Genomic DNA, 27,919 nt, shown 5'->3' on the forward strand with positions numbered 1-27,919 from the left:
CTGCAGTCCCATCATGTTTTACCTTTACTGAAATGTCACTTTGGAGGGAGATGGACCATGTTCTCTACGAGGAGGGTATATGGTCACTGCATCAAGTTTTACCTGCATGACGTTTCCTCCACTAGAACAGCGTCTTATACCGTCTAAAATGTTTTCTGCATTGGAAGATCTCCAGAGGATTGTTCATGTTCTCCACACAAAGGCCACTCTGTGCTACTTTTTCTCAACGTCTGATAAAAACCCATCAGTTAGCTCTGTCGCATTGTCTTCGCATTACAGCAGTGGTTCTCAACTCGTGGTAGGGGACCCAAAAGTTGGTCCCGGAGCTGTTTTCGGGGGGGGGGGGGGGGGGGGGGGTGGTCACGAATGTATGCCCAGAAAAATAATTGTGTCAAAAACTCTGCGGTCCTAACTTTCATCATTTAGTCTGAGTGGTTGGAAAATATCAGAAGTTTTAGTTGCAGTACGTCATTAAGAAGTTGGTTGTGGGAAGTGTTGCTCACCACTTGCAACAACTTTATACATTTTTCTTGCATATTGGGAAACCATGATGGACACTTCAGCATTACCTTCCATATAGGATCATCATGAAGTGTGATTTTTATTCTTTACACTTGGATACATGTTTTAATCATTTTTTTGTTGTTACTAATGATGACTTGTGATACGTATTTAATTAGGCCCATTTGTGTGTACCAGCGGACAGACACTTAAATGAGATTACAGACACACTGACTCCATTCACACTGTAGTGATAACTGAAGAGGAAACACCCAACACTCACACATACACACACACAGGCACTCTTGCGCGCTTATAGGCGGGGGTGGAGAGGAAACACCGTTAGACACACACACACACACGCACGCACACACACACACACACACACACGCGCGGAGATCGAGGGAGGGTCTCCGCGCGCTCGACTCTCAGTTTCATTGACTTCATCCCAAACTCGGATGAACTTTAGTTTTGACTGATTCTTCTTCTCATTTTCTTTCATCTTTCATTGCTCACATTTTCAGTGTGTCAAGAGTAGCCTCGTGGGCTGCCTCAGACGGACGGACAGCCTCGGCTCACGCACGAGACAAGCGCAACAGGAGGTTTCACGAGCGACTCACATCGGACCAAGAAGGACTTTTTAAGAGAGACTTTTGGGAGCAAACTTTTGGCTGTTTTATTTTCTTTTGTCGGCACGGTTCTTGTTTAACATCTGTCCGGTGTCGACTGGACTTTCCAAACTGACCCGGGATATCTGCTGTCTGACCCGGGATATCATCTGTCAGGGCGTTACAGTAAGTTAGCCCCCCGTTCATAAAAAACAGAGTCAGTTGATAAATCATTGGATTGAATCTTAACTGATGAGGACAAATGTTTAAAGAATAAAAAATCCACTTTTAAAACACTTTAAAACACGTTTTGTGTGTTTTAAATGTATAATTCTCCTGATTTAAGCTGCTGATATTTGATGTGACTTTAAAAAATGAGCAAATATTCTCTCTTTTCTTTATATTGGACAGAACCGTTTAAACATGCATGATTAAATGTAAGCTCACTAAAACGTAAATAATAAGAGCATAAGAGAAATTAAATTTGTGTTGTAGAACTTTATTTTGCTTTCTGATGACACTTAAGTTGAAGTCCTTATCTTTACTTTAATCGGCCTTTTAATATTGTTAAAAAGAGAATATCTGCTGCTGATAAAGTTTCTAAAAGGTGAGGGTATATTACAGTCTGGTTAGGGTTGAGCTGTGGAAAAATCTGTCTATAGGCCTATAATATAAAAAAAAATCATTAAAACAATAGGCTTCAGAATGGTTTAATTGATGAGCCTATTCTTATAAATCATTATTTTACACTTAATTAAAATATGCCTGGCTGCTTTTCATTGCACATGTCTAGCAGGGGTGTAGCCCAAAGTGCTGAAAACAGGACTAGACGAGAAACTGAGAGGAAATCTGTAAAGAGATATACAAAAAAATAAACAAGTCAAGACTTTGTTCCATTCTTAGATGCAGCTGCTTCAGTTGCACTTTTGCCTGCTTTTTTTTTTAATCTATTTTGAAATATCCAGCTAGAGCCAAGAGCTACTTAGAAATAGAATAGCTTGGCATAAAAAGTGAAGGAGAAAAGTTAGCTGTGCCGTGTCAGGAACACAATCCACCTGGCAGCATCCCTTAAAGTCACTAATCATATCTTGTACTGCTGACTTTGTGATAACTGCAGTGAAAAGACAGATATTCTGCATTTTGAGCAGGAGTACCAGGAGTATGTGTTACTCTAATTGGTGGCTGTTATTGATCTATGACATGCCACCCCAAAACTACACATTTTTACAAATTGCAGTTTGGCTCTTGTGCAGATTAAAAAGCAGCAGCATGGTAATGAGTAACCTTTGGGGTACCAGTAGGTGGATTTTCCCCTTTGAATAGAACCATGCTTTCTGATTTCCCTCTGCCTCCTGTCTGTGTGCTAAACTAAACTAAGCTAGGCTAAGACAACCACCAGATTGAAGAGAGCATACTCTGAAAACTCATGTAATAGGCATCCTTGGGAACTTTATGATTAACTGATTTTAAATAAAATTCTATGGGTGTGAACAAAATTGTAGTATAGATACTTTGCCAAATTAAAAGTAGGACTACTGATTTCTCTGGAGCTAAAGTTTGTCCTGATCTTGTGCATGGATTATTATTGATCGTTGGTTTGTGTCTCTCTGGTGTCTTGCAGCTTGTCCTCCGTAATGCGTCCCTCAGTGGACAGCATGTGTGCCCGCTGCAGCCTGATCCTGGTCCTGGTTCAGGCTTTGGTTCTCGTCGCTCCTGCAGGAGGATACAATCTGGATGAGGAACACAGTCTGGAGTTCAATGGTCCCACATCCTCCATGTTTGGATACTCAGTCCTGCTGCATCGCCTTGGAGGTCAAAAATGGTGTGGACCTGAACTATTCATCATTACTTGATTTAAGATTAATCTCTGATTGATCGGTTCGTCTTCCAACGTCTGCTATTGAACCTGTACTACATTTCTCCTGGGTTCAAGTTGATCTTCTATTTATCATTTTTCATATATCTCTTTTTTTACCTGTTTACCTAATATAGACTGTTTATTACTGGTCCTCTAACAAACATTTACTATCATCTTTTTCTGTTGATCAACTGTTGATCAACAATAAGGGAATCACTAACCTTTACTGATTCATCAATCAGCCTTTTGAGATCCATAATTAATCCTTCTTGATCCTCAAATGATAAACAAATCTTTCCTCAATCCTTCTGCTATCGTTCCTCCAGTAATTCTTCATAAAACAACTGCTCCTTTTATTTTCCTCCATTAGTTCTTTTAGCTATTCTTTATTAATAAGCTATTCATCTTAGTAATGAATTTTTGTTTTACTATTGTTCCTTGTTCAACAATTTATCCTGATGACTAAACATCTACTTATCATCCTCTGATCCACTGTTTATCAGCAATTCATATTTGATTGAGCTATCAGTGTTTCATTGAGTTTTTCTGTTTATTCGAGCTTGTATTGATTCTCCACTGAACTTTTTATTTTATGATATGTGTTCACACCATTGGTCCTGTCATCGAACAACGTCTAACACAAACTCAGGTTTCTGTTTATCTTCAGTTTGTCGTCTGTTGATCTTTTACAGTCTGATACTAATGGATTTCCCCCTCCATAGATTTTTCTTTTACTTTGTACACCACCACATTTTTTAACTGGTTTGGGATGATGTCCATAAAGTTTCTCAGCCTTGTTTTATTCAGCACTTTTTTTGGTGTCATGAATGTAGTTCAGTGTCCCCTTATTTATATCTAACTCTGGAGATCAGGAAGAGCAGATCTCAGTAAGGTCAGAACTACATTTTTAGTTTTATGGGTGTTGATGCTGAATCAGATGATGCACTATGATCCTAAACTGGTCATTAAATGACTGCTGCCCTTATGACGCTGCAGAGAACAGTTAATGTAATTGCAATGATGCTCATTTGGGCCGTGTGTGTGTGTGTGTGTGTGTGTGTGTGTGTGTGTGTGTGTGTGCATGCTAATGAGCCAGTTCTTTCAATGATAAAGGCTCTTTGATGCTTCACACACAGATGCCATTCAGACATTGAGCAGACACAAAGACAGATCCTGTCTTAACTGTCTCTCTCACTCGTTCTGTCTCTCTCAGGTTGGTGGTTGGAGCCCCAGAAGCAAATTCTACCTCCAGACCATCTGTGCAATCCCCTGGAGCGCTCTACCGTTGTGACATTACTGGGGAGCACCGCCGCTGTCATCACATGCACGTTGGTATGTTTCTGTCCATTACCGTGTGGAATGTTTTATTCAGCCATTTACCCAGGATTTGAAATACTCGCTGTCCCGCAAACAAAGTATGCAAGCACCACTAGTTTGTGCAAGAATGAACAAAAGATAGAGAGCATTATTTGAAGGGTTAAATTATCCTTATAAACAGGATATCTGTGGCACAATGAACTCGCCCATTAGTTAAGGATTTCAGACTTGTACAAAATTAACTTTTCGGTGTATTTGAGGTTTTCATTTCCAATGCCTGAGAGAAAATGACGGGCACTGTGCATAAGAAACGACTCTGCAGCTGCACTCTCCATTGACGGCTTCACAGATGGTGTCGAAGTCCATTAATGCTTTATAAAGACTGACAGTAACTTGTTGTAGAGCACAGCATCCTTCATTTCCATTGAATTACGGCTGCTGATGCTCTTACAAAGGTAGTGGTATCAACTTTTGCTGCAGTTTAGGGGTAACATCATCTGGCAGCATGCTGGAAACACCATGAAGGTAACATTGTAGTTTGGAAACCTTCATTTTAACATGAAAGAAAGGAGATAAACGATGAAAAGACTATTGATGCAATTATTTCGAACAGTGTTTATGGGTGACTGTGAAGCCTCAAATGCACCATGTCTATGAATAGATGGACAGATCTAGTTTTCATTCTGGACGTATTTAAGGAATCAGCTGCCTAACGTGTTAACACCATCAGCTGTGTTTTTTAAACATACAACTCCACTGAATAATCTTAGAAGGCTCTGAAATACTCCGAACAGCTGAATTAAATTGTGTGTCTGTGTGTTTGTAGACGTTTTGGACTGTGGGAAGACGTGTGAAGCAGAAAGTGATCATCAGTGGCTGGGAGTCAGTCTGTCCAGACAACCTGGAGACAACGGAGGACACGTCCTGGTAACACACACACACACACTCTATTTCTCTCTCTCTCTCTCTCTCTCACACACATGCAACCTGTAACATAAAACATCAGAGTGACAGTGGTGACACAGACAATGAAGACATGAAACTCTTTTAGCTAATGTGACCTTTACGTTTCATAAAGAAGGAGGAACACAGCGCTGAGTGTTTGAAAGAGTTCAGTGACTCAGCATCTCTAGCAGGAGTCCACACAGAGACTTTGTAAATTGTTTGATTTCAAACAACTATGTTTTAACGTTAAGGGTTTAGGTTAGGGATGATTTTCCTTCTGTGGTGGTTAGGTCGCGCCCATTCAGAGGCCCTAGCCCTCGAGTCAGACCTGTGGGGCCTTTCCCCGCATGTCATTCCCCACACTCTCATCCTGATTTCCTTCTCTATCCACTGTCCTGTCCAATAACGGCAAAAAAGTTAATCAATCCAAAGTAAGAGCTTTCATCCAGAGAGATAATACCGTTTTTTGTAAATCTATCAGTGATGAAATCTGTTCTTCTGCTTCTATAATAAACTCACCACTCTTCCCCAACAGTGACTAAGCATATCTCTGGCTCTTTATCCGTCCTGTCATGAATGAACAAAGCCATTGTGGAGCATTTACATTAGACAGCTGTGTTTGAAAACATAGGGCGTTACATCCACAGCTGGATTAAAGTCAGCCATGTCAAAGATTTGGACGTCTAAAAGAGGCTTCAAATAAAGTGACAGCCTCTCTCTGATTATCTCCACCACACAATAAGTGAACGGTTGTGAAACGAAACACTTTAGGTTTGAAATAAAAACCACAATACACACTCTCACACACACAGAGTCTCTGTCAGAGGTCATGGGAATAACAACACCCTGCTTCTAACTTGTGATTGTGTTGTTGACAGTAAAGAGCGTGTGTCACATGTTGTTTTCTGTCCCCTGCTGTGTGTAACTGTATGCGTGTTTGTGTGTGCATTCAGGCTTGCGCTCATCGCTGGAAAAACGTCTTCCACTCAAAGAAAGACGGTCAGAACAACAAGCTGCCTAATGGAGTCTGTTATCGCTTTGGTGAAGACCTGAGACACGCCCACCACATGATCCCATGCTACAGAGGTACACACACAACCACGCACATTATACAATTCCCAATCTGAAGTTTAAAAAAAAAAAATCCACTTGACTTCCAAACCTGTGGTATCTCTTGTGTATTTTGTGTGTGTTGTACATTTGTGTTTTCTTTACTGGCACGGGGTCGTCATGTAGACTTCAACCTATGAATAAAGTAACTTGGAATTCAAAATTTGAATACATTTCAGTTAAACAAATGCTCTGTGAACACGCCTCAGTGATTTCATCCTGGCATTTTGTTCTCGCTTCTTCCTCTCATGTGAGTGTGTGAAAACAGCAGCTGTCGGGCTGCAGGAGGGAAGAAAAAAAAAAGTGTTTAATCTTCTTATTTGTTTGTTCACCTTCACCCCTCAACATGTGTATTTGTTTCTTTTTCCAGACCACCAGAGGAAGTTTGGTGAGGATTATGGGTCATGTCAGGCCGGCATTTCCAACTTCCTGACAGAGGTCAGTAAGACACGACTTCACAACCAGCTTCTTTAAATTCCTCACTGAGTTCTTCAACAGACTGAATGTGATCCTTCACTGCTGTCTTATGTAGTTTGAGAACTACGTACAATTATAAACCCATTGTAGACAACTGCTTTATTTTGTTCCTTTTTAAGTTTTTGAAATTCTATAAATTATTTTCACTATTTTCTTTTGGAAAAGAGAACAGAGTTACTGTCAACTTCTTATGTAAAAAAAAAACTTCTTAACTTAAATTTTAAAGCAAATGACACTGAAATCACATCATTGAGACTAAAACGTTTGACTGTCCCTCAGGATCTGATAATCATGGGGGCACCGGGGACGTCTTATTGGACGGGTTCAGTTCTGCTCTTTAACACGTCCAGCGGAGGGTTGTCAGTGTACCTGGATGACGGCACTGGAGCTGTCAGCTTCGGAAGCTACCTGGGTAATTGACAAACTTTACTAAACCCACCAACAGAGACAACAACTTACAGTTTCTACTAACAATACAAACACTGTCTACACCAGGGGTGGGCAACTGGCGGCCCGGGGGCCACATGAGGCCCTCGTCAACCCTCAGTGTGGCCCTCAGGTCAATTTTTATATATCAAAACATGACAAAATCTGCCATGAAATCATGAAAACCAGAAATATTTCCATAATAATATTTGATCACTGGTATATGTTGAGTTAAATTTGAGACGTAATCGACTGTTATTGTTTTTGTATCCTACAATTTGGCCCCCTGGCAGTGAGAATTAAATGAATGTGGCCCTTGCTGTGACCAAAGTTGCGCATCCCTGGACTACACACACACACACACACACACACACACACACACACACACACACACACACACACACACACACACACACACACACACACACACACACACACAGACTGTAGGCAGAGTTTTGGGGGGGGGTTCAAGGGGCTCACTGAACTACAGCCATACATTTTGCATTGATGGCACCCTTTATCTATGTGCTGGTTTTGTGATTGTGTTTGTTCAAACATTTTGCAGCAGTTCACTTTTCTCAAAACAGCAAATCGATACAAAGTATTTATCTACAGCCAGAGGATGTATGTTTTTATTGGGTTTTTTTTAATACTAGTTAACATTGGTCAAAAAGAGAGGTTGACTGGTTGCTCACTGTGGTGACAGTAGATGAGAAATTATAAAAAAGTGTGTTGGCCTCTCTTGGTAAACAGGGGAAAATGTAATCCACAAAAGGGAGGAAACCAGGCTCTCCAACTATGAACAATGTAAAAATGAGGAAGGAAATCCTTCAAATGCCTTTATTATAATGGCTGTTTAAAACGCTTACATGTTTGGACCACAGAGGTCTTCATCAGGGCTGACAAACAGAATCGAAGGAAGAGAAGACAGGTGAAAGTCTTCCACGAGGCTTACCAATCATCTATCATGGTGTGGCTTCACTCGTATACCAACTACAGCCAATGAGAAACAGTCACATGAACCAGAGAAATACAAGACAGGTGAAGCAAGTGGCACAGCAATCAGCACCCAAATGAACACAGAAATAAAACCCAACATCGGAAAAATAAATGCACAAGTGCACATGTCAACAATACATGAAATGCACTACAAACAGAAAGATACAATTTGCCTTTGTATTGTTTCTGTGAGAAGCAAGAAGTCACCCACTGAAGGCATGAAAAATACATTACAGAAAGCAGGAAAAATCCAACTTGACAATTAAACCAGGAGTCTTTAAAGGATCCAGTCGATGGATCTCTTGGTTGAGCCTCTGGATTCAGTAGCCCCCTCTCTGACCAAAGGTTTCATGTGTTCAGTGCCCTCTATGTGCAATAACATGCCAATGATTCGTTATAGCGCATAGAGGGCATTAAACACATGAAACCTGGTGCCCCGATGAAGGCCTCTGTGGTCGCCTCTGTGGCCTCTGTGGCCTCTGTGGTCGTAACAAGTTGGCTTTTCAATGGTTTAGTCATTATAATTAAGGCCATTTAAGTATTTCCTTCCTAATTTTATTATTTTTTCTTTCTTTGAGTTTCTGTTTTCCTCCCCTTTTGTGTATTAGTTACCATTAATTGGATGGAGTTAAACAAAAGAAAGTCACATAATAATATTTTCATTGGCTTTTCTATGAAATTACTCTACTTTTCTGCTTGTTGCAGCAAACGATACACAGATAAAAACCCGACCACACAGGATGCTCTTTTGTACGCTTGATGTGAGCGACAGTTGTATATGTCTTTTTCAGACTCAGGACATGAAACTGCAGCGATTGTGTGTTGGGCTGCGAGAGCTGCCAAAGCAACCCTGAGGTCACAGCAGCAGTCTGGGGAAATGCTTCCTCTGTACCGACGGCTGCTTAAAAACAATCTGCAAGTCAGAGTTGTTAAACAGTCAGTAATCACATTTCCCCTTTATTTGACAACATTTCAAACATGCTTTACTATTTGAAGAGCATTGCTGTAGCTTATGACAAAGCTCTCACTTTAGGGGGTTTTGAGACCTAAAATATCTGACTTTTAGAGGCATCGCTATTTATAGAAAGATCTTATTTATTCAAATGACTTGCAAACAGCAATGCATTAAAAAGATAAAGATAAACTTTATTGATCCCCCGTGGGGGAAATTTGTGCATTACAGCAGCTCCAGAAAACAGGGGACGCGAATATACTTATAAAAAAAAAGAAAAGAAATTAAAAACAGATCAAACATATTTACATAATTTAAATGAAAAAATACAATAATGTAAAAAAAATAAAAATACAATAATGTAAAAAAATACAATAATGTAAAAAAAATACAATAATGTAAAAAAAATACAATAATGTAAAAAAAAAAAAAATACAATAATGTAAAAAAATACAATAATGTAAAAAAATACAATAATGTAAAAAAAATACAATAATGTAAAAAAAATACAATAATGTAAAAAAATGCAATAATGTAAAATTACACAGTAACTTGTTCTTAAAAAAAACCACACACACAGTGTGTAGCATGAGGTGGTGATGTTGTTAAAGAGTCTGATTAAACAGTCTGACGGCAGATGGGATGAACGACCTGCGGTAGCGCTCTGTCTTGCAGGGTGGGTGTCTCAGTCTGCTGCTGAAGGAGCTGCTCAGGGCCCCCACAGTGTCATGCAGGGGGTGAGAGGGGTTGTCCATGATGGATGTCAGCTTCACTAACATCCTCCTCTCACCCACCTCCTCTACAGAGTCCAGAGGACAGTCCAAGACAGAACTGGCCCTCCTGACCAGTCTGTTCAGTCTCTTCCTGTCTCTCTCTGTGCTTCCTCCTCCCCAGCAGACCACTGCATAGAAAAGTGCAGACGCCACCACAGTGTCATAAAATGTCCGTAGCGGAGTCCTGCACACTCCAAAGGACCTCAGTCGCCTCAGCAGGTGAAGTCAACTTTGGCCCTTCCTGTACAGGACGTCGGTGTTGTGTGACCAGTCCAGTTTGTTGTTAAGGTGAACACCCAGGTATTTGTACGTCTCCACCCTCTCGATGTCCAAGCTCTGGATGTTCACCGGTGCAGTCTGTGGTGACTTCCTGCGGAAGTCAATCACCATCTCCTTTGTCTTGCTGGCGTTGAGCTGAAGGTGGTTGAACTCACTCCAGTCGACAAAGTCCATGATGACCTGCCTGTACTCCTGTTCGCTCCCCTTAGACACACACACCCCCCACGATGGCTGTGTCATCGGAGAACTTCTGCAGGTGGCAGCTCCCAGAGTTGTAACAGAAGTCCGAGGTGTACAGGGTGAAGAGAAAAGGGGAGAGAACTGTCCCCTGCGGGGCCCCTGTACTGCAGACCACCATGTCAGACTCACAGTCCGTACTGTGGTCTGTTGGTGAGGTAGTCCGTTGTCCATGCAGCCAGGTGACAGTCCACTCCAGCCCTCTCTAGCTTCCCCCTGAGCAGTGCAGGCTGGATGGTGTTGAAGGCACTGGAGCTGCCGGTGTTCTCCAGGTGAGTCCAGGATCTCTGCAGCAGGTAGATGCCGGCGTCATCCACCTCGATGTTTGGCTGGTAGGCGAACTGCAGAGGATCCAGATTTGAAGTCACCAGGGGGCGGAGGTTGTCGAGGACGATCCTCTCCATGGTCTTCATCAGGTGAGAGGTGAGGGCCACAGGTCTGAAGTGGTTAGGCTCCCTGGGGTGAGATGTCTTTGGGACTGGCACCACGCAGGAAGTCTTCCACAGAGTCGGTACCCTCTCCAGTCTCAGGCTCAGGTTGAAGATGTGCAGAAGAACCTCACAGAGCTGGTCTGCACGGTCCTTCAGGAGTCTGGAGCTGATGCCGTCGGGACCTGTGGCCTTCCTCGCCTTGATCTTCCTCAGCTGGCTTCTCACCTGATCAGCTGTTATGGAGAGGAGGAAGAAGAGGAGGAGGGGGTTGTTGGGGGGTCTTCTGAGGAGGAGGAGGAGGAGGAGGAGAAGAAGAGGGCTGTTGAGGGGGGTGGCAGGGTACTCAGGGAAACGTCTTTACAGAAATTATATTGTTTTCTGTCGTCTGCTGTATCAATGATAGAGTTTAGTGCACAGAGGGGCGTGTGCCAACAGTTCTCTCTGATTTAACCTAAATTAAGTTACTTGTCATTAATAATGGAAAGAATCCGTTAAAACTCCTGCTGCCTACTTTATGAATTCCAACTTCGTATTTGGGGCGGCTGTGGCTCAGTCGGTAGGGTCGTTTGCCTCCGAACTGGAAGGTTTGGGGTCCGATCCCCAGCTCTTGCAGCTACATGGCTGATGTGTTTTTGGGCAGGACACTTACCCCAAGTGGCTCCCGCTGCTTCATTGGTGGAGTGTGATTATGTATGAATGGGATTAGTTACCTCTGAAGGTCACTTTACACAGCAGCCTCTGCCATCAGTGTGTGAATAAGTAGGTGTGACCTGCGGTGTAAAAGTGCTTTGAGTAGTCAGAAGACCAGAAAAGCGCTACACAAGCTCAAGTCCATTCAACATTTATAGGTTAGTGCAGCTGAAAAGAGACTCAATATGTTGGGAGGGGGGAGTGGGTGATGACATGCAGCAAAGGGCTAAGGTCGGATTTGAACCCACAACTGCTGCAACAAGGACTAAAGCCTCTACATGGGGCGCCCAACATAACCGCTAAGCCATATGGTGCCCGGCATAAAAAGATATTTTTATCAAAAGGAGTCGTAAGACTTGTCAGTAGCAATATAGGGAATAAAAAGTAGATAGAACATTTTTTCTCTGCTTCAATGAAAAGCTTTTTGTCAAACATCTGGTAACCGTTTAAAGTTCTTCAAAAGCAGTGTGTTTGTCATTGAGATTAAGAAGTGCTTTGTGGATAGTACTGTTAGCCACAAGATATGGATGTATTCTATATCATGGGTCTGTAGGTTACATTTAAAGTATTGCAGGGTGGAATAGAACAAGAAGAAAACAGTTAGCATCTTTGGTGGCTTCAAGACTGTATTTCCCTGAGTTACAGTGAAGCTTCATTTTGTCAGAAAGTACTTAACAGAATAAACTGGAAGGTGTGATGGTGTGAAGGTGTGCAGAGAGGTGTGATGTTCTTTATATGAAGGTGTTTCCTTAGCTCTCTCTTGACGTGATGGAAACTGTTCTTACGCTTTCAGAAAGGAAACACAAAGACAAATCTTATGATCCGGAAATTAAGATCTGTAAGTTGAAGATTGGACAGACAGAGCGGTCGTGTTGAAAGGGGAAGTTTTTAGTGTTTTCTTCAGTTACAGCAGAAGTGTGTGTGTGTGTGTGTGTGTGTGTGTGTGTGTGTGTGTGTGTGTGTGTGTGTGTGTGTGTGTGTGTGTATGCATGCAACAGTTAATCTCACATAACAGGAAGTAACAGTATCACAACCTGAGGTTGGGTTTGAACATATGAGATAGCTGTGGTTGTGTTTTTTTCCCACCTACACCTACACACAAACACACACACACACACACACACACACACACACACACACACACACACACACACCCCAACAACCACAACCACTACATTTCAAACCAGATACCTAACCAAAACCAAGTCTTAACCCTTTTAGGTCAAATTTTATTTACATCACGTCTCGCCATCCGACAGGGCGAGTCTCCTGCTGTGACATGCATACACATATAGCAAATTAGGTGGATTTCAGGGACACCCCTCCTGTAATTCTCTCAAAATGTTCAGGAGTGCATATATGAAAAGTGCCTTTAAAGTGTTCATTTTACACCTCAGTAAAAATCTGAATGCGTCTTACTGCTGTTCAGGTTACTCTGTTGGAGCTGGTCAGTTCCTCGGTCCTGGTACTGTGGAGGTGATGGGTGGAGCTCCACAATACAACCAAAAGGGCAAGGTAAGGCTGACGTGTCTGTCTGTTTATCTCCGTGTCTGTCTGTTGGCTTCCTGAAATAAAAGCCTTTATTTTTGTACATTGTGTGTCTTTGTGATGTGCAGGTCTTCATCTTCACCATAAATGGCAACATGCTGAATGTCATCTCTGAAGTGTCCGGAAAAGAGGTAAGAAGAGATCTTAGCATTAGCATCATTCAGTCCAAACATTACAATTCTTAGCACTCAGCATTTTGATTATTTTCCGCGCATGTGTCTCGCAGTTGGGATCTTACTTCGGCTCCAGTGTGTGCGCGGTGGATCTGAATGCTGATGGTTTGTCGGACCTGTTGGTCGGTGCTCCCATGGCCACAGGCGTCACCAGGGAGGAGGGAAGAGTCCATGTGTACATCAATCAGGGGGAGGTGAGCAACACACACAAACAGTGGAAGTTAATCTGGGACCTGTCGGTGGATCTAACACGGGGAACAGTCGCTAGAACAGATTTGTTTTTGGGTCCAGAATACATACTGAATTCATACAGTACTACATACTACTAATCCCAGTATAGGCTCCCAGTCCTGCATTATGTTAACAAAATTAGCTTCAATTTGTGTTCAATGTGAACAAAAATATTCAAAAAACAAATTCTGAAAAATTGGGAGAGAATAGATACACAATTGTATGGAAGCCCATTTCCGCCAGTAAAAAATAAATAAAAATGAAAAGAATAAAGCCATAATTATGAGATAAAAAGTCAAAAGTATGAGATAATAAAGTCATAATAATGAGATATAAAGTCATAATTATGAGATAATAAAGTCATAATAATGAGATATAAAGTCATAATTATGAGATAATAAAGTCATAATAATGAGATATAAAGTCATAATTATGAGATAATAAAGTCATAATTATGAGATAAAAAGTCGAAATTATGTGACATAAAGTCATAATAATGAGATAAGTCAAAATAATGAGATAAAAAGTCAAAGTAATGAGAAATTGAAATTATGAGACTTTATTATTTTCATTTTTATTTTTTTTACTGGCGGAAATGGGCTTCAATTGAAAAAAAACAAGACGTATGTGAATGATAAAAAATCTACAAAAAAGGCAAAAAGTATCAGATGTGTACAAATCCACGAGGAGACTGTTAAAGATTCTTTAAATGCATGAACATATAAACTAGATAAATCCTAGGACCTGGAAAGATGTAGATTTGACAAACAAACAGTAAAAAATAATGTCTACAGTCGAGTACATACTCCCACAATTATTCATGAATATGCTATCATGTGACGTTTCAGATGCCGACATCACATGTCTGAAATACAGACACATCTTTCACACTGACGTGTTTGAAGAATGGTCGAGCATGATAATTCACGTGGTGGTATATAAATGAGACCAAAGCCTTCCTCAGATGAAAGCATTACACAAATACCAATGGTGTTCTTCTGTCATGTTTAAGTGGGGCTTATTGAACCCATGTCTTTTATCACGGTTGAATAAACTACATCAGCCATGAGAGTGTTAACATGGACTTGAGTATCCCGGTTTTAATCGGGTTTCTTAAGTAACCCTGTTTATGTGTTATGCATGTAAACGCCATATCCCGAAAATGATCAAAACCAGGATATGGCTCAAGTCCATGAAAACCCACTCAGTTTGTCACATTACTAATTTATATCCGCAACTCCAGTAGATGTTGTAATTTAATTTCCTTTGCAAATGTCCTGACAATTCTTTTAAAATACATTCCATAATAGGAATAAGTACCTTTAAAAAAACAAGGACTTTTAGACTTTTTGGCGTTAATTTTGTTTTGTTTCTATTTTGTTTTCATAGCAGACATTTGACCTCTAATTGTAGAGCTGAGCATTAATAAAGGCTCTGTCCTGTTCTAGTCTCCCGGTAAGCTTTGATGTTGTGACAGAAGCATACTCAGTACCAAGACCTTGAAACTTAGACGTATTTCTCACTTGCTGTGACATTTCAGATAATCTTTAGTGAAAAAGGGGAGTGTGTCACACTTTTTTAAATGTCTGTTTTCTAAAACAAAATGGACTCTGTCTCAGGCCAAGCTGGTGGAGGCGGAGTTTCAGCTGACTGGTAAAGACGCCTACGCTGCCCGGTTTGGAGAGACCATCGCTGACCTGGGAGACCTGGACGATGACGGTTACCCCGGTAATACCCCTAACTGATCAACCCGACTGACCAGCTTTTACTTTAGTGAAGACAAATAAGGACAATACAAGCAGAAAGTGTTGGTGCTGCTTGTACTACATCATCTTCTACTAAAAACTGCTGCTCACAAGTTATCTTCTAACTGTTAACTACTTCTGCTTCTGCAAAGTCCTGGTTGTAGTAGTGATCAATACTGATACTGCAAAAACTCTTCTTCCTTCTCATCTTACTGACAACGACTTTCTCTGTATAACTAATACTCCCATCATTAATAATGTGAGTTATGCCTCTGCAGATAGTTTAACTAATGATGCTGCTTAAAGGGCTGCAATAACTCCACCACTTCAAACAAAATACTACAGAAGATTGGTATTACAAATAGCCACTCCTGGTGTTTCAAATACAACTTCTACAACCACTACAGTTACTTCTGCTAACACTACTTAAATTATTGCAGACTACTGCTACTTCTACAACCGTTACTGTTCCTTTTTGTACAACTGTCACTGCTGTTTGTACTTTTGCAAAAGCTAATAATACAATTCTTCTTTTTCCTAAGTTTTATCCCAATGACTATTGCTCCTCCTGCTCTTTTTGAAACTACTTCTAACTTTTACTTCTACCTCTACTACTACTTCTAAACTCCTAATGCTGCTTATACTGCAAATACCTCTACCCAATTTTGCTAACTAAACTACTCAACACGACTACTATTACCACCGCTGCTTCAGTGGCAGTAGTAGCACTCTCGTCAGTCGTCCACTGAGCAGTTGTTGGGATCAGCTGGGATTCATTTTCCTGCCCAAGGGCACCTGAAGAGCAGCAATTAGGCCGTTAAGCACATTCTGATCTGATGATGCACGAATACTTTAGCTTCTATAACGATACTGCGATTACTGCTGCGCTAAACAGTCAGAAACAAAAACATACACTGTCCTGGAGGCTCATCTCACCCATCAACACAAGTGACTGACAACGAGTAACTGCCACATCCTGATAACACAAGACACATCACACTCACACCCACAAGCAGACCCCTGCAACTGGTGTGTGTGTGTGTGTGTGTGTGTGTGTGTGTGTGTGTGTAGGGTGGAGTGTGTTATTAAGTTCATTAAAGCTGTGATGACAAACTGTTGCCGCTCTGCAAAATGGACCTGCCTTCTAATCTGGCACAGCAGTATAAAAGGGTGTGTATGCGCGCTCGTGTTTGTGTGCAGTAACCTGCAGTAACAAGTTTGACTTTGTGACCCTCACATCTTCAAAGCACTCCGGTTAAATATTAAAGGACCATCCTGTAGTTTTCTCATGTTTAGGTACTAATTCTACAAACGTTCATCCTGTTGAACTTTTAGAAAAACTAAGGTCATATGTCAATGTCACTCCAGAGAGCACAACCTTTGAAACATAACCCCCCCCCCCCCCCCCGCTTTTAATAATGTTGACATAACTTCATCGAGGACGGAAAAGCAATACAGCTACAAGTTTCATAGATAATGCAATAAGAATAACTGGCTTCCTAAGAGAAAGGGGATACAATTTTCAGTGAAAGGTTGAGTTTAGGGTGATAGGTTAGACCACAAGAGACCTTAAATGTACAGAGCTATACCTTTTTTTTTTTGTGTGTGTGTATAGATGTGGCAATTGGTGCCCCGCAGGAAGACGACCTTAAAGGAGCGGTCTACATTTACAACGGCAGGAGGGATGGCATCTCTCCCACTCCGTCTCAGGTGAAAACACTCACGATTCACTTTATTGTCTTCTTGGGGAAATTTGGACTCAAAGTGCTGCTAAATATAATGATGATAATAAGAAATAATGATACAAAGTATTAATTAATTTTAGCAGTTTTTCAGATGCTCAAACACACTAACATACATTCAAACTGAAGTGTTTTAAACTTAGTTCAACTGTAGAGGGCTGTGAGATTGCAAAGATCAGTATCTATGATCTCTAACAGCAGTCTGCGCATAAAGAGAGAGAGAAATGTTTGAGATCATTAAATGTGTAGTCAAAATAACAAAACCAGTCTTGTTTTATTTGGTTGAATTTACTTTCTGATAGAAAAGCAATGCTACTACAACAGAATGAAATCATCTTTTTAAGAGAGATACATTCAGATATGTTCTTATCTTTAACATATTATCCATAAATACCGTGTGTGTTTTCAGAGGATTACTGGATCCACCCTTGGCCGTGACCTCAGGATGTTCGGACAGTCGCTCAGCTCAGGCATTGACATTGATGATAATGGCTACCAGGGTAAACTCAACTCTCACAACGACCAGTGCCAGATTGTAAATATCCTTCTCATTAGACCTTTGAATGACGGTTAAACTCTCTCTGTCTCTGCAGATGTTGCTGTTGGTGCGTTCCTCTCAGACTCAGCTGTAGTTCTCAGGTAAGAACACAGTTAAACTTTCTTTTGAAAGGTTTTGTTGTAGTTTTATTTCCTTTTGGGTTTATTTTGAAATCAGAGAACAGGTCAAACATGATCTCCTTAATTAGAACAACCAGAAGTTTGCCAACATCTGCTTCAGATACTTGCTCATACTGAGGTGACTTCTTTAGTTGCAGAGACATGTTTGTAAATATCAAAAATGAATCTAATGCGTGTACTCCAGATATGAAATTTGACATGAGGAAATCTTCTAACTTCATCTAAGTCGACTCAGCATGCTGTATTGATTTATGGGAATGTGTCCTATGTGCAACAGGACCCGTCCGGTGATTCAGGTGAAGGCGTCTCTGGTTCTGCCTGAACAGATTGACAAGCAGGTGGCGCTGTGCCAAGAACACAAGACTCCGACTGTCTGCCTCAATGTCACCGTCTGCTTCAGCGTCAGCTCCAGACATTTCAAAGGAGCGATAGGTAAAAATGAAATAAAAATGGTCAAATATTGTACTTTGGAGAATACAGCTTACCTTCTGTATTTAAGATTGTTTTTCCTCTTCTCCTTTTTAGATCTTCAATATAACTTGACCTCTGACCTCCTCCATAAGCCATCTTTCCCCCATCGATTTTATTTCCATAGTAACGGGTCTTCAAACAGCACAAGAGGGCGTGTGAGAGCCCGATTAGGCCAAGTCAACTGTGCAACACACGTGGCTTACCTCAGGGTAACACACTGACACATGACTAATAACAAAAAGCTATTCTAACATGGACATTAGCCGGGGTTATGCGAATAATGTGGATTCTTCTTCTGTACCCGTTTCCTCATTCCACAGAAAGACGTGAAGGACATTTTTACTCCAGTCCAGTTTGAGGTTTCCTACAGTCGCAGAGAAACAAGCTCCCACCGATCCTCCTCCAGAACCTTCCCTCCATTAAAACCCATTCTGCAGCAGAGCACAGGACACCAGAACACCATCACCAACCAGGTAACAATCATTGCTAAAACAGGCTAGTAATAGCTAATACTAAAACTGACCAGGTCCGAGTGATTCAGTGAGTTACTGGCAATTTCTAACAGTTACCAGTCACAGGCTAGTGATGACAATCTAACATGTCTGTTTTAAAGAATAGGAAACAGCTAGTCTGATGTCAGGCTCACCACACTCTGCTGGTGACTTCCTGCTAATCCAGATGTGTTTACAGCTGCAACGCATCATCTGCAGCACATTATCCGACATCAGTCAGCTCACTCTGCGTCCACACCATGTCCTACTGACTCATAAATACAGAGCCAGAAGAGTTAACATGTAGGAATTTACAGCTGGAGTTATTCACCGCGACATGAATCACAATCTTTGTTCAGGGGTCAGAGGCCGCTGGAGTCGTCTGTCGAATCATCAACGAGGAATAGTTTTGTTATTCTGTTCATCTTTGTATTGTATTATGACATCATCAATGAACTCTGCCTCTTTCTCTTTGTCAGACTTGGTTTTCTCGCTCCTGCTCTCTCGTGAACTGTTCCACCAACATGCAGCTTTCTGCTCAGCTAGTGCTGCCACAGTAAGTGCACACACACACACACACACACACACACACACACACACACACACACACACACACACACACACACACGGTCAAAGTAGCACTTCACACAGGACATAAGATTGTTCAGTTCTTGAGAAGCAACATTCATTGTTGAAGTTGTTTACCCACAAAGAGGAAAACCACATGGTGTCAATTAGCTGCAGCCTAACTGAGGAGGATTTTTTTTCGACCAAATTTTTGATCTGCTGGCTTTCTTATGCTTTTGCACAGCGAAACTTGTTTTTGTACGTGTCTGTAATCAGCACCATGTTTTTGTTTCTTAACTCTATTATTATTATTATAAAAAGCTAATGCCAATATGTGTTACGTTCTTCCCTTAAACCTCAGTAAAAGTGTCTTTTATGAGCTGCAGATGTATTTAGATGTTGCTTTTGACAGGAATATCAATGTTTTTGTTGTTGTTGTTGTTGTTGTTTGTCAACAGTCAGCAGCCGTACTTCGCTCTCGGCTCTGGAGAGACCATCTCGTTGAAAACCTCGTTACTGAACTCTGGAGACGAAGCCTTCCTGCCACGAGTGACGCTGCGGTTCCCCGACAATATTCACTACGTCAAAGTCCTGCACAATGTGAGTTAACTTCAGGGAATGTTTGTAGAGCTGGATGGTGGATTTTTTGAAGTTTTAAAATCTTGATTATGCGACACTCGCGGTCACTGGCGGATACTACATGATAACAAGCTGCCTGTTTGTTTGTGTATGCAGGAGGACAACAGCATCAGCTGTGACGTCACACAGGAAGACAACAGTACAACAGTCAGTGTAACCTGTGGTGCTACAAGCCTCCTCCTTCCAGCCAATGCCAAGGTAAGCCTTCTCAAAGTCCAAGTAGTTATTGAAATAGCTTCATAAAATAAAGTGCTGACAGCTAGCTGCTCTGTGGGGCTACACTAATGTGCACGTATGCTTTGAACTGAAGGCATCATGCTAAAATGTTGAGCGTGCAGTGCTAATCATTCTTTATAATCATGATGCTAAAGTTACCTTCTTATCACTGATTATAGTGTAAACTTTTAATGATTGTTTTATTTTGTAATATGAGTCTGACTCGTTTAAGATTGAACATGTTTTATATTCGTCCTACGCTCCACACAAAAATAAAATCCATGACATGACCCTGTTCGAATTCCTTAACAACAAGTAACTCACAGTTAAATATGATTCACATCACAGATAGTATTTAATTCCCAGCCACACAATACACACATGTAAAAAAAGGAAAGACAAACAGAAATCATAGCGTTCCTCAAAGGTATAATGTTGAGAGGCTGTAGGAGCCTTTTAATCTTCAGAGTTTTATTATTGGAGCTTTATTTCTCATGAGATGGTTTCACTTTAATGATGTCCTTGGATATTGTCCTTTCAATAATCTGGTAATATTTGATGAATGATTCTGTTTTTTGTAGGTGCCATCTTATTTTCCCTTTTTTTTTTTTGACAATATGAACTCCTGTATAGACTAACAAAAAAGAAATTGACATCCAGTTGGGTAACTGTCCCAAAATTTAAAAGAGAAAAATAATGAAAGAGGAACATTACCTCCAGTGAGAGTGTCTGATTTTCTCCCAAAAATAGAAATGAGCTTTTACTGCTCCTAACCCCCAGCCTATTGTGTAGAGGTAAAAGGTCGGATTGAACGTGTATGTACTTCATGTTCTCCAGTTTTGAGCTGTCGGCACATATTTGCTGTATTTCCTCCTTCTCAGTTTTTTTTTAACAGTACATGTTGTGAAAGAAACTGCTGAAATATCAGAGTTCCCCCCCCAGGAAAAGAACCAAGCAGCAGATTTAGGTGAAATGTTATTCAAAATACAAAAAAGGTTTAGAGATAATATTGATGCAATTCAGGTTGAAAATGGAAGGAATAAAGATGCTAGATGAGACTCAGACTCAGAGAAGGGGGACAGTTTTTTTAAAGTGGCGCTCTCAGTTACTAAAACAGCGACATTAAAAAAATAAATAATAATCAAATCTCTGTTTGTTTTTTGTAGTTGAATATCAGCTTCCTGTTGCATGTTAGCCAGAACAGCACACCTGGTGACATCATCATCCACGTCAACACCAGCAGGTAGGTAACCCCCGTGAACGTGACTGTTCCAGTTGAACTTAAAAACTGACTTGTAGGTGATTTAATCCATGTGCGATTAACGGATGAGACACTTGCAGGTAAACGTGTTCAATCTTTTTGTTTTCAGCGATAACTACGAGCGGGACGAGTATCTCCATGACAACGCCATCAGTCTCCTCCTGCCTCTCAAAAATGAGATCAATGTGAACATCCATGGGTGAGTCAGCCTTCATCAGGATAACTCACATTAAAGCTCAATATTTAAACAAGTATTCTTTAGACATAGTGGAAGCAACGTTTCAACAAGTCAACAAAGAACACAACCTTAGATTTGTTATATAACAATAAACCAGTGTTGTAACATTCAAGATGTACAAAAAAAGGACAAGAAATGAAAGCAGTTCAACTTCATTTAACAATAATGTTCAATTCAAACCCAGTTTATAATCAGCAAGCTCGATCAACTGATTTTAAGAAAAAATTAAAGTATTTGTTTTACTTTAAGTGAAGTTTTACAGCAGATTCTGTGTGTGTGTGTGTGTGTGTGTTTGTGTGTGTGTATGCAGTTTTGTGACGCCCACCACGTTCATGTTTGGAGATGAAGACTTGACTCCAGTTGAGTGCTACCCTGAGAGATTCAACTACACATACAAGGTAAACATCATGTGTGGTTCAGAACGTCCTTCGGTCATTTTCAGACAACACTTTGAGTGAATTCTTGTGCTGAGATGAAATCAGTAAAAGAAGATGTGACTTCATCAGACCCGTGTTGCTCTTGGCAGCTTTGTGTTTGTGTGTGACTGTGGGTACACAAGAGCTGGCAATGTTTCAACTAAATAAGTGATAAGTCGAGTGTGATGTATGCAGCCCCTACCGCTCAGTCGCTGTTTGAGAATTGTGAGTGCATTGAAAAACACACACGGTTGACATAAAATCACTTGAATGTTTTATTTCTTTTTTATTGTCAAGCAGAAGAATGTTCTCGACTAGTAAATGTTTTTGCGGCCACCTTGCCGGTTACAATAGTTCAACAAAAACCTCATTAGTCACTGAATCAAAGGTAAATATTGCACTTTATTTTTGAATAGTTTTGACTTGTACTGATCCTTGTGGTGCATCTGTTGTTTTGTCTGTGTGCAGGTGTTGAACACTGGTCCCAGCAGGTCTGCAGATACTGTGGTTGAAATCACTCTGCCGAAGATCCTCACACCGTACCGACACAGACTGCTGCAGGTGGTCGACTGGCAGGTATGTCCAATAATGGAAGCAGTGGAAATACCAGAAGTAGACGGCATAGCCAAGTCAGAATAAAACCTTTTATCTAGGACCTGTGTGGATCCTTTCAGTATCTGGTGTTTCAGTTGTCCGACGAACATCTTTGTCTGTTAAAAAATCAGAATATGGGAAAGAGAGGTTTCTTGTAATATAATAAATCTTTATAGCATTACAAGTTTCTTTAAATAAAAGCTAAAAACACATTTTAAGAATGTCAACAACGCCAGCACATCCTTCTCTCTCTCTCTGGCAGACATTGGTCAAAGTTTTTACAGCAGACAACTGCTACAGATGACAGACGTTCCTTTTTCAGAACCCCTGAGTTATTAATTTCTGTCAGGACCTAAAGACAACGTCAACAAGTTCAACATCAATTTTGGTGCTTCAGAAAGATTTCTGTACGTTTTTTTTTTAAGGCACTTAAACAACACTCAGCCACGGTATTTCTTAAAAATAGGTAATGGTTTGTAGTGCCAGTAGAAGAACAGAAGAAGTTGTGGATTTAATACTAGTTATAATCAGTGAAATACAGAAACACACAGGTGATAAAATAGTTTTTACAGTGTGAACATGAGTTTTCTCTTTGCAGTCGTCTCTGGGTGTGTGCTCACTCAGCAATACAACCGTCTCGGTCATTGAAGACTGCGAGGTCCCCAAGGCTTCCTTCATCAAGCAGCTCGTCTTCTTTTTTTCATCGACGACAACCCGCAGAATGGTACAAACACACACCCTCACACACGCAGTAAAAACAGACCCACACATTCACTTGCAGTTGATTATTTTATTTTTTTAACATAATTGCTTGGAAAGTGATGAAAAAGTAAACAAAAAGCCACAACACCGTTGGGAGAGAACTACAAGTCCTTGTAAGCAATGCTGTGGAGAAATGAGAACTGTAGCTGTCAGAAGAATTTCTTTAATGATTTGACGTTTTTTGACTAATTCATGTTAATTTAACAGTTGTGGGAAAGTGTCGTGTTTAAGGTCTTCACATCAAAGCAAAGAGATCATTGGGATAGTATAAAGAACACATCTAAATGCGTCACGGTCAATCAGTCAATCGAGATCTGTTGAGGACTCAAGCGAGACAGCAACAACCAAACATGCACAGATCTTGATCTTTTGTTTGTGTTTGTGTGCAGTTTTGTGGCCGTGGTGATCAGCTGTGTGAGCGGTTGGTGTGTCATCTTGGTAACCTGGAATCAGGAAGAGAAGCTAGCATCCAGCTGGAGATCAAAGTGAACCCCGCTGTACTTCTACAAGCTCCAGTAATAACACACAGCTACTCAGATGAGCCTTTAGTGTCTAGCACACTAAGTCTCCAATTACATGCAATCTGATTTACTTTTTACATGAACTACTGCACCATGTTGAAGCATTGTTTGTTTCTATATTTTTCTGTTTTGGTGAAACTCTTCACAGACAACAGCTCATGTTTTTCTGCTTGTATCTGTCCCAGGGTCGTCATGGCATCATGAGGATAGAAAGCACAGCGACTATATCAAATCCCAGAGAAGGTCCTCACACAGTCTTTATCCATGAACAACGAGCAGCGGAGGTAAAACACCTTGTCACCAGTTACATCTTAACAACACTGTAAAGTAAGACAAAGACCACCAACATCTGGATCGAGCTTTCTATGAGTTGAAAGTTTAAAAAAGTAACCTGATATCTACTTCTATGTGCTGTTAATACTCATACGTCCTGTGTGTTGTTAATACTCATACGTCCCGTGTGTTGTTAATACTCATACGTCCCGTGTGTTGTTAATACTCATACGTCCCGTGTGTTGTTAATACTCATACGTCCTGTGTGTTGTTAATACTCATACGTCCTGTGTGTTGTTAATACTCATACGTCCTGTGTGTTTTGTTTCCAGGTGGTGGTGGACACTCTTTTCGCACAGAAGCCCTCAGCATTAGTGAAGATCTTCATCGTCGTGGTCAGTCTAGTTTTGGGTCTGTTGATCCTGTCTGCTCTTATCTGGTGTCTGTGGAAGGTAAAACTTGGTTTTGTTTATTTTGTTTTTACATAAAAATAAATAAATAAATATTTCTGATATGGTAACATTTAAGTCGGCTTGTGCAGGGATCAAGAGAAGTTGGGTCTTTCTAGATAACATAACAAAGAGTACGGTCTTTTACCTGCTCTAATTAGAGTGTCTTGAGATGACATGTGTTCGGAATTTGAGTGATACAACTAAAGATTGATTGAGACTATACATTCAAATGGAAATGCATATTATAATATGATGCACAGATAAACTGGTGTAATCATGATCGTGTATCATGTGATGTACCGAGAACTGCAGAACTCAGCGATTAGGTTGACTAAAAACTTCAGCATACGATATAATGGTCGTGAAACTGCGGTAATATGGTAGTATGATGACGGTTAAAGCACAGTTGTTTAAAAAAAGGAGGTAGTTATTCGCACATCACGTTGCTTCAGGGCAATGCAAAATCAGCAGACTTAGGGAGAAGGTCGGCCCACACACATGCTCAAACGCCACAAACCAGAGGTCTTCTTCAGGTGATCGTTTTTGAACGTTGTGATCAATTAAAAGAATTACACTCTACTGCAGTATGATGCACTGAGAAATACAGCAGGATATTTCAATATAATAGGATTTCATATGGTATACCATATTGCAGTCTAGTTACTTTATACTTTATTTTAGACCCATAGGTCCATATCGTCCATAAAAAAGCACATATATATAAATACAGGACATTAACAAAGGGATATCGTCACTACTTGTGATTAAAATACAGCGTGTATCAAAATGTTAATAGTTGTAGTAATAAAACAACTTAAATGTTTTTCTTTATGTTTCTGTCCGTCTGTTGTCTCTCAGGCTGGATTCTTTAAGAGGGACTTCCAGAAGAGTAAAGAGGAGGAGAAGTTCAAAAGAGACAGCTGGGACTATGTTCCTAAAAATGACAAACGAGAGAGCACTTCCTAATCCTGACCGTCACCTCCGGCTATCACCGCTGATATCTGAACACAGAGTGGAGCTTTACGTGGTGACTGTGCAACAGTCACTAATAAACTGATGGATGGGATGCTGTGTGTGAAAATATGGCTACCCCATTTCTTTGAAAACAGAAGGAAGTACGACTGTTGGACCTCATCAGCCAATGAAATCTGTCCAGACTGTGTCAGGTGGTTTACAGCCATACTGAGACAACACAGACACGTCTCGAGTGTGACGGCTCATTAACTGTCTCCCAAACACATCTGAATCCGACTGTGCCTTAAATGAAATATTTTTGCTTTGATGTGCCTTCACAAAGTTAAAAGACTTGAAGAAGACTGCAGCAATTGATGAATGAAGGATTAAAAAAAGGGAAATGGTCGAATAAGGAGGTCTCGGGGCTTCCCTGGGATGTGGCCTGAGGCCTCCACTTTGAAGGAAACCAAACAAAGGAAGAGACTTCTTGATGACCTTTGATCTCAGGTGGCGGCAACCTGGCCTCTGATTGGCTCAAACTCTCTGGAAAACCTCCTTTTTTGTCTGGGTGCTTAGTCTTATGATGTTTTTGTTTACCTGCTGACCAACATGTTATGCACTGGCCACACACACACACACACACACACACACACACACACACACAGAGAACATACTGGCTATAATGTACCGTTGTTGCACAGAGGAAGTAGTCAAGCTGTGGCTTCTGCAATGTGCTGGTGCTGGATGTGATAGAATTGCATTTTTTCTGTGGGTCAGACTTATTAAGACTGACACTGGTAGCAGAATTCATCTGTGTCTCAACAGATATCACTTCTTTTTTTTTAAGTCACTCTTCACTCTTGGATAAATATTTTGGAAGAACAGAGAGCTGGAAAGTACAAAACAAGAAAGCCTGAAAGCCATTGCGACTGAAAAGTGTGACCATGTCCCAAGTTGACTAAAGGTTTAGCGATAAGCTCAGTGGCTGCTGTAGTTCACCAGAAAAACTCTTTTTACTATTTGGCAGTTGTGGCTCCTCATTTTCCTCAGTTGCATCATAACTCCAATCAGCACAGAAGGAGAGAGAGAGGGATGTTCTTTACCAAATTCAACAGCATGTCTGTCACTGGCATTATTTAGAGGACACAGCAACCACTCAGGACACACAACACTCAAAACAGCATTTTGAATTGTAAGCCAGCTAGAAATTGCCTGGGTCGGAATATTAATAATAATAAACTGTTTTATCTTTAACGCACTTTTCAGTGGAAATAAATCTCAACGACAGAATTAAAAAAGAAAGCAAACGCTGAGAGAAAGCAGAAGTTGAAGAAGTATGATTATTTTTAAAAAATCAAGTAAGCGTGGGAATAAGTTAAGAACACGAGTGAACATAGTATCTTTAAGAGCCTCACCACAGGCACTCAATTCTGTCTCCACTGTTTTAATGCAGCTCAGAACAGTTTATATTATTGGGTTCAGGTTGACAGGCTGCTGTCTTGATTTAATAAAAAACTCCCGAGCTCCTCTTATATTTTTAATGTGCAGATCTTTTTTCTCATGAAGATCGGAGGAAGCTGAATTATCACACTTGAAATCACAAAACTCCAACTTTGTCACCAAGAAACAAATACGACAGGGACGTACTTTGTGGTTTGATCAGTCTGAATTCACATGTTCGCGTGCTTATCACATTATTAAGATCTGTTTCCTACTTGTGTGGTCCACTAACGAGCCAAAACTGATGTGAGAAATGTACCAGAAAATGTCTTAATGCGTTTGGGGACAAGCTGAGAACGATGTAAGACAAGCAGCAGCCTTTTTCTTAGAAACATGATGTGACATTAAGAAAGGCTTGACTGTAATCTACTGTTTCAACATCACTTAAATACGTTTTATCAACTTTTCTAGGTAACAATAATGGAGCATTTCTTCTCATTTGAGATTTATATCAAAAATAAATAGTATTTATAGTGTGCTTTTCAAGACCTGCACAGACAGAACACACAGCCAGCAACAAACTGAGTCACAGGGTTAAAAGATGGAAGACTACTTGAAAATTAGAAAATGTTGAAGATATCTAATTTACTCAAAACTTAGTTTAATGTTCAGTTTGTTGCAGACGTAGAAATTTAAAAGCAGCTGCTATGCTTCCTTCTGTTTATGTATTTTGTACAAATGCACAACACACAGATGTTTTTTTTTTAAATATTTTAATTAATGAGTTTGTCGTTTTGTTTATGTGAAGATATTCTGCACTGGAGAGTCTCACTGCTTTTATCAACACTTTCCATTAAAATTAAGGATTTTCTATTTAAACAATTTGAACTTGCCTCTTTTTTCT

At 40.5% G+C, this 27,919-nt stretch overlaps 1 protein-coding gene across 1 annotated transcript; it reads left to right on the forward strand.

The window, feature by feature from the left end:
* Positions 1-841: 841 nt before the first annotated feature.
* Positions 842-27,897, forward strand: itga4 (integrin alpha 4). Its single transcript, XM_020633952.3, has 29 exons — positions 842-1,295; positions 2,731-2,931; positions 4,181-4,299; positions 5,111-5,211; positions 6,183-6,315; positions 6,710-6,777; positions 7,096-7,228; positions 13,033-13,118; positions 13,220-13,282; positions 13,378-13,518; positions 15,175-15,283; positions 16,916-17,010; positions 17,452-17,542; positions 17,636-17,681; positions 17,998-18,152; positions 18,246-18,400; positions 18,512-18,664; positions 19,162-19,238; positions 19,708-19,849; positions 19,985-20,086; positions 21,271-21,347; positions 21,475-21,564; positions 21,914-22,001; positions 22,488-22,595; positions 23,212-23,337; positions 23,765-23,890; positions 24,082-24,180; positions 24,502-24,621; positions 25,480-27,897. The coding sequence occupies exons 2-29, from the start codon at positions 2,744-2,746 to the stop codon at positions 25,585-25,587; spliced, it is 3,099 nt and encodes a 1,032-aa protein (XP_020489608.2). The 5' UTR covers positions 842-1,295; positions 2,731-2,743; the 3' UTR covers positions 25,588-27,897.
* The last annotated feature ends 22 nt before the right edge of the window (positions 27,898-27,919 follow it).

Source organism: Labrus bergylta, chromosome 13, assembly GCF_963930695.1.
Source record: "Labrus bergylta chromosome 13, fLabBer1.1, whole genome shotgun sequence".
Classification (NCBI taxonomy): Eukaryota; Metazoa; Chordata; class Actinopteri; order Labriformes; family Labridae; genus Labrus; species Labrus bergylta.

Coding starts and splice junctions, on each gene's coding strand:
- itga4 (XM_020633952.3), top strand. CDS start 2,744: ATGCGTCCCTCAGTGGACAGCATGTGTGCCCGCTGCAGCCTGATCCTG. Junction 22,596..23,211: donor TGCAGGTGGTCGACTGGCAG/GTATGTCCAATA, acceptor TTCTCTTTGCAG/TCGTCTCTGGGTGTGTGCTC. Junction 23,338..23,764: donor CGACGACAACCCGCAGAATG/GTACAAACACAC, acceptor GTTTGTGTGCAG/TTTTGTGGCCGTGGTGATCA.